An 11,600-nucleotide genomic window follows, 5' to 3' on the forward strand; every position below is an offset into this window, starting at 1 on the left:
GGGACTACTAGACTTCCACCCCCACCTCCCCTGCTAATGGCTTAAATTTTGGCTCTAAAAAAATTATTAGGTGATGTACAGAGTCTGGGATATTTAGGTGTGGTGAGAGTTCAGCCAGATGAGTTTTATTTAACCCATTTCATGTTATTTAATGATTGGTTTGCTTCATGTTTTTGTAGTCTAGGGATATGGGTGAGAATTTTGAGAATCCTGCCTATGATCATGTGATATCGGCTACACTTCCACAGCCTTCTGCTAGTACTGAAACTCCCCAGGTAAGAAGGGAACACACTTTGGAAACTGAGAGACCAATTTTCAAAATTTTGTGTAGCTATCTTTAAATCTTCCAGTTTCACGCTTTTACCCCAACCCCCACCCCTACTGCTGATGGCTTATATTTTGGCCCCACAAAATATATCTGGTGATATAGAATCAAAGTTTGGTGCATTCCACAGGCACAGCTAGAGTTTAGTCAGACATGTTTGGTAGCTGCTTTTTCAATTTAAGCAGAAATCGTTATGCTTAAAAATAGTATTAACTGGGATCAGACCATTAGCTTGATAATACAGATAGAGTTACATTTAAACAATTTTCAGATTACATCCTATAACATTTGCTTTGAAAAAGTAACTGAGGGGTCGATATACAGCCTGTAGCTGTATACAGCTTGTAAGTCGCTCAAAGCCATGGTCTGAATTAACCCCAGATATTCAGTGTTGGGGCATATCAGCCTCCAGAATTGAATACCCAGGTTAGTTCTATAATCTGAAAGCTAACTGAGTACTGGCTGATATTTAGTCTGGTGTGTGTCTACCTTGAGAGATAGGACAGCCTTCAAGTTGTCCTAATTTTATCCACTCACCTTGCCTGTCTCCACCACTTCTTCCGGGAGACTGTTCCACGCATCTACCACCTTTTTTGTAAAAAAAATATTTCCTTAGATTACTCCTGAGCCTTTCACCTCTTAACTTCACCCTATGCCCTCTCATTCCAGAGCTTCCTTTCAAATGAAAGAGACTCAACTCTTGCGCATTTATGCCACATAGGTATTTAAACATCTCTATCACATCTCCCCTCTCCCGCCTTTCCTTCAAAGTATACATATTGAGATTAAGTCTGTCTCCATATGCCTTATGATGAAGACCATGCACCATTTTAGTAGCCTTCCTCTGGACTGACTCCATCCTTTTTATATCTTTTTGAAGGTGCTGCAGTCTCCAGAACTGTACACAATATTCTAAATGAGGTCTCACCAGAGTCTTATACAGGGCATCAATATTTCCTTTTTCCTACTGGCCTTATCTCTTCCTATGCACCCTAGCATCCTTCTAGCTTTCACTGTCATCTTTTCAACCTGTTTGGTCACCTTAAGATCATCACATACAATAACACCCAAATCCTGCTCTTCTGTCATACACATAAGTTCTTCACCCCCTAAACTGTTCCATTTCTTTGGGCTTTTATGGGCCAAATGCATGACTTTGCATTTCTTAGCATTAAATTTTAGTTGCCAAATTTCAGACCGTTCTTCAAGCTTTGCTATGTCTTTCTACATGTTATTCACACTCCTGGGGTATCTACTCTATTGCATATTTTGGTGTCATTTGCAAAGAGGCAAATCTTACCTGACAGCCCTTCAGCAATATTGCTTATGAAAATGTTAAAAAGAACAGGCCCAAGAATAGAACTTGAGGCACACCACTGGTAACATCCCTTTCCTTAGAGCGATCTCCATTAACCACTACCCTCTGTCATCTTCCACTCAATCAGTTCTTGACCCAGCCCATCACTTTGGAACCCATCCCGAGGGCACTCAGTTTATTTATTAGACGTCTGTGTGGAACACTGTCAAAGGCTTTGCTAAAATCTAAATACACCACATCTAGCGCACTCCCTCTATCCAATTTTCTGGTCACCCAGTCAAAGAAATTGATCAGATTTGTCTGACAAAACCTATCTCTAGTGAATCCATGTTGTCTTCAGTCCTGTAATTCATTGGATTTCAGAAACTTCACCATTCTCTGTTTTTAAAAGCGTTTCCATTAATTTGCTTACCACAGAGTCAGACTTATGGGCTGTAATTCCCTACTTCTTCCTTAATTCCACTTTTGTGTAGAGGGACCACATCCGCCCTTCTCCAGTCCTCGGGTACCACTCCTGACTCATTGAAAAGGTCAGTTAGTGGAGCTACCATAACTTCCCTAAGTTCCTTCAGTACCATTGGATGTACACCATCCAGCCCCATCGCTTTGTCTACCTTTAATTTAGCTAGCTCCTCACGAACACAACCCTCTGAAAATCAAACAAGGTCTACCACTTCTCCATCTCTATTTGCATTTGTCTTCTGTGGTCCCGCTCCCAGCGCTTCAGCTGTGAACACAAAACAAAAGTATTTGTTAAGCAATTCAGCCTTTTCTTTATCAGCTTCTACATATTCCTCCCGTTCACTTATGAGTCTCACAATGCCACTTGTGCACTTCTTCCTATCGCTGATATATCTAAAAAATGCCTTGTCTCCCCGTTTTACCTTGTCAGCTATTTTTTTTTTTCCACTTGCATCTTTGCTTTCCTAACTACATGACCAGCCTCTCTTAACTTTTCCAGATATTTTTGCCTGTCTTCCTCTTTCTGCAATCTTTTGTAGTTTATGAAAGCTAACCTTCTCAGCTACTATTTTTGAGAACCAAAGTGACCTTCTTTTATATACTTGCCTCACAAAAAGGTTTATCACCTTTACAATAACTCCTTTCAGTTTTGTCCACTGCATTTTTGTACTCCTTCCAGACATTTCCATCCAGATAACAATTCCTTGATGTAATCCCCCATCTGAACAAAGTTAGTTTTTTTAAAAGTCTAGAACCTTTACTTTTGAATGAGCCCTCTCTATACCTGTCTTAATATTAAACCGTACCATGTAGTGATCACTGGATACCAGATGATCACCCACTGTAACATCAGAAACACTTTCCTCATTTGTAAGCACTAAGTCCAGTATGACCCCATCCCACGTGGATTTCATTACCAACTGCTGGAACTGTTCTCCTTGTAGAGAATCCAGGATCTCCCTACTTCTAGAAGACCTCGCAATAGGGATACCCCAATCAACATCTGGCATGTTAAAATCACCTATTAGTAAAACTTCCCCTTTTCTAGATAAATTCTGAATGTCTACTATTAAATCTCTGTCCTCTTCTTCCATCTGTAAAGGAGGTCTGTATATTACACTAATGTAAATATATTTACCATTCCCTCTTTCCAGATTGATCCACAGTGACTTTTCCTTGCCCTGCAGATCCTGCAATTGTATGGCTTTAATATGTTCTTTAACATATAACGCTACTGCCCCTCCTTTTCTTCCTACTCTGTCTTTCCTGAACAGATTATAGCCTGGTATAACTACATCCCAAAATCACACTGAAAAAACTATCTTACCAAAGAAATAGTTTCAAGTTTATTCCAATGCGATTTACAAATAACGATAAAATCAGGGTAAAAAAGAAAAGCACATTGATTAAACCAAACAGTTAACACAACTTTTGAACAACCAAACACAAAAGAAAAAAAAAGGATTAAATATAATTTGTAAACAAAATAAAAAGAGCATAGGTAATGAAACAATAGGATGGGAAAGGGTTACCCGCTCAATTTTCACTTAACAGCATTATTAGTCTGCTAAAGAGTATCCTGACTAGATAGAATTCAAATAACTCAGCTAAAGGCGTCCTTAAAAAGCCAGCTTTTCAGGAGACCTTTGAACTTACTAAGTAATTTTTCTTCCCTTATATTGATTGGGAGCGAATTCCAAATTAGAGGGGCCGTGACAGAAAAGATCGTGTCCCTCCTTGAATAAATGAGTCTTAGTGAAGGGACTAAGAGACTGATTGAGTCTGAGAATGAATACCTTGCAATTTATAATTATCAGACTCAAAAAAATGTATCAACTTAAACGTATCGATTGAAAAATTAGAAGAATTACAGAAAAGCTATCAGAGTTAAGAGAAGGAAAAAACTTCAAGAGCTCAGTGAGACAGCACTTAAAAGCAGAATAGCATTCATGTACTACTCACATATGTCGAGCCATCATTAGTCAGAAAAATGGGCTTGGGCAAGACTAGGGAGGGCCCAAAAGTAGGACATCCAATAATGATTTTTGTATGGAACTATCTATGTCTGAAAAGGACATTTTTATCTAGACCTGTTTCAGTTACGAGAACGGTAGCAGAACGAGACTTAGGGGTGATTGTCAGTGAGGACATGAAGACTGCCAAGCAAGTGGAGCAAGCTTCATCCAAGGCTAGACAAATCATAGGATGCATACGCAGGAGTTTCATCAGCCGTAAGCCGGAAGTCATTATGCCATTGTATAGATCCATGGTGAGGCCCCACCTGGAATACTGTGTACAATTCTGGAGGCCACATTATCGCAAGGATATGCTAAGACTGGAGTCGGTCCAGAGAATGGCCACCCGGATGGTCTCGGGACTCAAGGATCTCCCGTACGAAGAACGGCTAGATAAATTACAGCTATACTCACTTGAGGAATGCAGAGAGAGAGGGGAGACATGATTGAGACGTTCAAGTACCTCATGGGCCGCATCAGGGTGAAGGAAGATATCTTCTTCTTCAAGGGTCCCACGGCAACAAGAGGGCATCCGTGGAAACTCAGGGGCGGGAAGCTGCACGGTGACACCAGGAAATTCTTTTTTACGGAAAGGGTGGTTGATCGCTGGAATAGCCTTCCACTTCAGGTGATTGAGGCCAGCAGCGTGCCTGATTTTAAGGCCAAATGGGATCGTCACGTGGGCTCTATTCACAGAGGAAGGTAGGGGAGGGACATTAGGGTAGACAGACTAGATGGGCCATGGCCCTTACCTGCCGTCTATTTCTATGTTTCTATGTTACAAAAAGGTGCCCTGATTGAGCAACTGACCACCGGAAGGATTAAGACATGACTCCTCCTTAATTCCTCAGTGGTTGCTGTCCCCCTCCCTATTAGTGAAACCAGAAAGGAAAACCAGGTTCTATGTCAGCTGCAGATATTATAACTGTTCCTAAAGATATAGGGTATCTGCAAGCCTTCTCTTGGTTTACAGTGTACAACACCAGTGGTTCCCAACCCTGTCCTGAAGCTAGTCAGGTTTTCAGGATAGCCCTAATGAATATGCATGAGAGAGATCTGCATATAATGGAGGTGCCAGGCATGGAAATCTGCTCCAAGCATATTCGTTAGGGTTATCCTGAAAACCTGACTGGCCTGGTGGTCCTCCAGGACAGGGCTGGGAACCACCGTACTATGCTACCCACTAGGCTACTCCTCTGTTCTGCAAGGATGTCTGGGTGGCCATTTTCATAAGAATGCTGCCAGAAACTTGTCCCTGTGCCTTGTCTTCCCACCACTGATAATTTCAATGTTTCAGTTTATAAAAGGGTTGTTCAGAATGGATGTCTCTAGCATTAAGGACATTCTTCTCACATATTCTTGAACAGGAAATCTGGTCGTCTTTCCTGTTTGAAAATGGCTGTGCAATGGATTTTGTTTGGACATTATAAGTAGGACTTCCCCATTCTGACCGGGTCGTTATTTCAAAAATGCCTCTCCATGGTAAAAATGCTTTGAATTATAGGCCCAGGCAGGTGCAGTAGAGAAGAGGGGGATTTGCTTGAGCCAGAGAGAGGGCAGCATGGATTAATTTGTCTCAGCTGCTTATAAGGATATTTCTTTTTATCTTTCAGGAAACAATGTGGAGTTTCTTTAAAAGAAGATTGAAACAAAGTACTAACTTTGACAACCCAGTTTATGGAGAGGTAATTTTTATTTGGTTGCAATATGTTCAATAAATACAAAATGGTGAAAAGGACCTGAGGTACCCCAACCCCTCCTCCAATTATTTGACATTCATACTTTTCACTCCACAAACTTTTCTGGATTTTTATAATGAAAGCATATGTATATTTTCACTATTTGAACATTAGAGTAAGAAACAAACCCATATACCATATATACTCAAATATAAGTTGATCCAAATATAAGTCGAGACCCCCCCTTTTTCCCCCAAAAGGAGGAAAAATGGTTGACTCGAACATAAGTTGGGCAGCTTAATATTCAAGTGCCCTGCCCTGTCAGGCTCTGCACCCAGCCCCCTCCCTGCCAAGCTCTGCACCCAGCCCCCTTCCCTCCCTCCCCTATCAGGCACTGCACCCAGCTCCATTCCTGCCAGGCAATGCACCCAGCACCCTTCCCTCCCTCCCCTGTCAGGCATTACACCCAGCCCCCCTTCCTTCCTTCCTTCCCTCCCTCGTCAGACTCTGCACCTAGCACTCTTCCTTCCCTCCCTCCCCTGTCAGGCATTGCACACAACTACCTTCCTTACCTCCCCTGTCAGACTCTGCACCCTCCCTCCTACCCAAGCTCTGCACCCTGCCCCCCTCCCTGCCCTAGCCTCATACCTCTACTGCCGATCCCCAGTGGAGGTGCAGAGGGTAGGAGCAAACTTTCCGAGTTCCTGCCCCACTGCTAACTGGCTGCCGTGAGATTATTCGGCTGCTGAGCAGCACAAGCAGGTGCATGATTTGGTGCTGCTGCTCGGTGCTGAGCGGCTTCCTTACTGGCTCCTGCGAATTCTCGTACAAAGCCTAGTGGTGGTGACCTGCAATAATTTTGGAAGGGGGTATATTGTTGGCTCAAATATAAACCGGGACCCCCATTTTTTTGGGCCAAGCCCCAAAATCCCGGTTTATATTTGAGCATATACGGTACATATACCTATACTAACTTTAGTGGTCATTTTTTTCTGAGCTAAAATGTGTATAAGCAATATGGGGTTAATATTCAAAGCAATTTAAATGTGTACCAGTATTCAGCTGAATTTAACTGGACAGGGTTGCTGAATATTGACACTCACCGACCATGTCTCAGGTGGGTAGATCAGGGGTCTTAGAGGGGGCTAGCACTTGCAAAGCTATCCGGGAATGTAGGACCGCATAAAATGTAGTCCTAACTTTGCCTGGTTAGTTCTGTGGATGCTGGCATTGACCAGCACTCGCATAACTTCCAGTACTTTGATGTCTTCCCCTCCCTCTCCCCTTCCCAGTAAAGTCTGATCACCTTTCCCAACTCCAACAAGTAAACACCCCCTCTCTTATACCTTGACAAGTAAATATCTACTTCCCACCTTCAACAGCTAAAGAACCCTCAATAAGTAAAGTCCTCTGTCCTACCCCTTCCAGTCAGAATAGTCCCCCCCCCCCCCTCAACCTGGGTTTACCTGAACTTCTGGTGGTCCAGCAGAGCAAAGGGGCAGGAGCAAACCCCATTCACCTCTGCTCTAGCAACTCCATGGTAAAAATGGTTGCCTTGATCTCTAGTATGTCATTTTTTTCTATGAAGCCACTAGGGACAGGAGTGAGTAGAGGCTGCTTCCTCTTCCGTTGCACCACTGGACTACCAGGAAGTTCTGGTAGGGCCTATTTTGATTGAGGGGGGGGAGTCTTTATTTGTCAGGGGGATGGTTGGGTGCATTTACTTGTCAGGGTGGGATTGAGGATACAGGAATTCTGCGGTGCCCAGTCATTTGTTGGTCAGAGTGACATAAGGACTGGTGGCCTGACACATTGATCAACTACTGAAATTTAGTGCTTGCGCCTAAACGCAATTAACCGCTGCTGGCTGAATATTGACTGGAATGAATTTTAATTGTATAAGTGCAAACCTCTCCCAATCCTATGTATGAATTTTTTTACATTTTGTTTAAAAAAAATTTTTTTACACTATTTTTTTTTAAAATATAGTCAAATTGAATGGGGTTTCTATGTATGAATTTTGTCAAAATATCAAGTGGACAATTTTATAAAAGATGATTTTCATGGATAAAGCACTGCTTTGCCCTTGGAAATGATTGAAAATTAGCCTCCCTATTAAGCCTCCCTTTCAGTTCTGATGCTTCATCAGCTCCTTACCCACTTGACAGTAGTCTCTCTTCTACCTGCACTGGTTAGTTTCTTTACCAGTTCATTGTGTGGGTGCAGTCATAGGACAGGGCTTCCAAAACCTGTCTTGGAGCCCCCATAGCCAAGTCAGGTGTTCCAGATTCCCACCATAACTATGCATGAGATCCTTTTGTACATATTGACTTCATGCATATTCATGGTGGGAATTTGGAATATCTGACTTGCTGTGGGATCCCCAGGGCAGGTTTCGAAATCCCTGAAATAGGCAGTATTGAAGAATTTTGGTGCCTAGAGGCTATTATAGAATTAGCACATGGCATTGAGGTGCAAAACTTGAGGCACCAAGTTATAAAATTGTCCCCTATCATACGAGATTAAGTGCAAGCTTATAATTGCATATATTAATTTATACAAAAATAGCATGGTTATTTATATTTGTGATATATATTTTCTTACTGTTTAGATGGAAAAAGAACAGGAGCAGCAAGGAGTTAGAGAAGAAACACCTTCATCTTCTTCACACAAAAAGGACCAACCGCCCACTTTCACACCCACCGAAGACACATTTAAAGACACCGCCAATCTTGTCAAAGAAGACTCTGTCGTATAACTCTACTTCATCCACTAAGGAATAAATAGACACCCTCCTTTGCACATTCTTTTTATAAAGAAGCATCACTTTACAAATGTATGTATTTTCTAGCTTACAGCAAAAGAAGCCTGCTGACAAAACTGCCTTGGGGGTTTTGTAAGTATGCCAACTGATATTTTTACGAACAGTTATCATGATGTACTACTTTGTATATCTTTGCACTGATGTGGTCTGAAAATAATGTTATAAATATAATGTATATTTGTAAATTTTTTAAAATTATCTCATTAATGTTGCTAATAGAGATATGTGAAATTGGTTGTGGCATTTTTGGGGAAGCACTAATACTGATTACATTAGAAATCCAGGTTATTCATAAACAGAACCTTTTTATCACATCCCTTTATGCATTTATTATATATTTGAACTCCTTTAACTCTCTGCTTACTTACATTTTTGCACACTCATGCACACATGCGTGCATGTTCCTTTAATGAACTACATATATGTTTTATTTCATACCTTTTGATTATCATAAACAGTGACATGATGAATCAGTCATTTGGTTATTCTTGAGTAAAATATACAGTAGCGGTGTATGTAACTGAGGGTTTTCCTCTAATTTTATCTCTAGAGAATGCATAAGTACAATTAAGGGACACATTATCAATATGGGCTACTGTTAAAATGGGCTTTTTTACCACAAGTCATCTATTTGAGTACAGGACTCCATTTTATGCAATGAGACCCTGTGTTAAAATAGCATAACTTGTGGTAAAACAGTATGCCATGTTGATAATTCCTTCCCATAATGACACGTTATTTAGCTTATGGCAGAGGAATGAGTCCATCTTTTTTTTTTTTTTTTTTAATTGGATTGCTGTTTTCCTGCCTACTGTGCATTGTGCAGTGTTAAAATACCAGATAGGAAGATGGAGTGACATTTGTACACATTTCTACAAGAGTTAGAAAAACCTGTTTTAAAAGCCTAATTTGCATTTTCTTGATAAACACAACACTGATTAGATGAAACAGATCCTGTAACCTGTTAAATAATTCCATGTACCTCAGGGTTGTTTTGGATTCATCTGCTGGCTTTGGGGTTTCCCCTCGGAATTAGCCATTTTCTAAGGACCCCTTTTACAAAGCTGCTGCATCATGCACCGAAGCCAAAGGAACTGAATGGGCTTTGTAAAAAGGTCCCTAAGTGTAAAATATCACTTGCTGCTAGCTTTTTTATACAGGTCAGCAACAAATCTTTCAGCAACAATGCAAACACAAATGGTGAAAAGGAACAGCCCAAGTACTGAGCCCTCTTGGCCCCGGCCCCGTGCCACAATTACTTGGCATGCATACTTTCACTCCATAGATTTTGCTGGAGCTGTTAGTCAAATCACAAAAATATAACCCCAATTTAAGCACAAAAATACGTCAAAAGATACAAAATTAATGCTTAAAGAGATACAGGTTGAAGGCAGAAGAAACTCGCTGAATCCAACTCTTTTTAATGTTTAATTTTTGCTACGGGGTACTCAGTGTGAGGAAGTAAGCTCCAAAGAGCAGATAACAAGGCACCCACTCAACTGCTTAAAGCTGAAAGCAGAAACCCCCTGGGTTCCTGCCGCACACCATCATAGATACCCCGGAAGTGTGCTCAAATGTGTATTTAACAGTGCGATAAGTGATAAAGTAAACTAAGCACTACAAAAACAATGAAACAGTGTTTCTCTGCTTCCAACCTATGAGCCAACAAAAGAAAAGAAACGATTGGCGTGAAAAATTTGTTCAACAGGCAGTAAATTATTACTTAGCTGGAAATGCTGGAACCGCTGCTCTGTTAGTTCAAACAATGTATTCCACCAGAATACAGGCACCAGGTTCCTCAGGCAATAAGTTAGTTAATCTATATTCATGCTGAAATTGGTGCAAAAGTCCGACAAAGCCTGGTTTCAAGGCAGAGAAGCCACTTCCTCAGGGACTGCCGAACCGCAACTCCAGGAACACAAACGCCGCTGATCTGAAGCCTATAGGAGGGGGAGTTGTTAGTCAAAGCGTGTATGCAGATTCCGCTCCTAAATTTACACATGGAACTTGTAATTGATTATAATTAGCACCAGCAATTGCTTGTTAAAATGCAAATTATTGGTGTTAATTAGCGTGTTATTGAATTAAACTGTGCATGTAATTTGTGTACATGACCAAAATTACGCACAACTGCTTTTTTGTGCCTTTTATAGAATTAGGGGAGATACTGTGTGTTCACAAGCACCCTCCTCAGTAAAGCTGCATTTTTGTAGTCAGACTTATTGAATTACAAAATGAAGGCACAGAATCTTAAACATTGTCTGTATGATGTGACCTCTCTCCTTTCCAGACATAAAGAATGAGAGTGAACGCATTAATCAAAGCCAACACTGTGCCAACATAAACTTCTTGTATTACAGGATTACTTCACAATTTTTTTCCACTTCAAATTGGCAGTCAGCTTAATGTAATATATATTTACTACTAACCTATAATGTTGTACTTGGCTTATAATAGAATCATTCTGACCATTATTGTTCCAAAATCTATCAGCACACTTGCCAGTGGTAGGAAGGGATTTTTTTTAAACCCTCTCTTTTCCATTAAAGAAAATGCAAAATGTTGTGTAATTAATTGATTTTTCTTGAAAATGTAATTTTGATTGTCTATTTATTTCCTAAAGTGAATATTAAAAAAGGGAAGCAATTTCTTTGCCCATGATAATTTCTTACATTTCTTTGTCATCTTTCCCTTCATTTTTGTGATATGCCACAACTATTTCAGAAAAGTTTGCACCAGTGAAGCGGCCTGCAGGAGAAACATATCAGTTGATTTAGAGGCCCTATATGCAGAGTTTGCTAAATTGGTAATAAATTAGATTTGGGCTACTGACTATTTTATTCTGGAGTTGACAAAATATATGTTATTCTTACTTTAGAGCTTGTTGTAATCATCAGAAGATGTACTTTTGATTAGAAAAGACAACTGGAAAATGATGCTGCTGAATAAATCTAATAAAGGTGTTATTTTATCATAA

General features: G+C 40.5%; 1 protein-coding gene across 3 annotated transcripts in view; it reads left to right on the forward strand.

Moving 5' to 3' along the window:
• LRP2 (LDL receptor related protein 2) overlaps window positions 1-11,600 on the forward strand; it is a 442,478-nt gene extending 430,878 nt beyond the window's left edge. For all 3 annotated transcript variants that reach the window (XM_033945766.1, XM_033945765.1, XM_033945768.1), the window contains 3 exons: window positions 180-275; window positions 5,734-5,805; window positions 8,411-11,600. In XM_033945766.1, coding sequence (XP_033801657.1) covers window positions 180-275; window positions 5,734-5,805; window positions 8,411-8,557 — 315 coding nt within the window. In that variant the 3' untranslated portion in view covers window positions 8,558-11,600. The remainder of the gene's footprint in view (window positions 1-179; window positions 276-5,733; window positions 5,806-8,410) is intronic.

Source organism: Geotrypetes seraphini, chromosome 5 (genome assembly GCF_902459505.1).
Source record: "Geotrypetes seraphini chromosome 5, aGeoSer1.1, whole genome shotgun sequence".
NCBI lineage: Eukaryota > Metazoa > Chordata > Amphibia > Gymnophiona > Dermophiidae > Geotrypetes > Geotrypetes seraphini.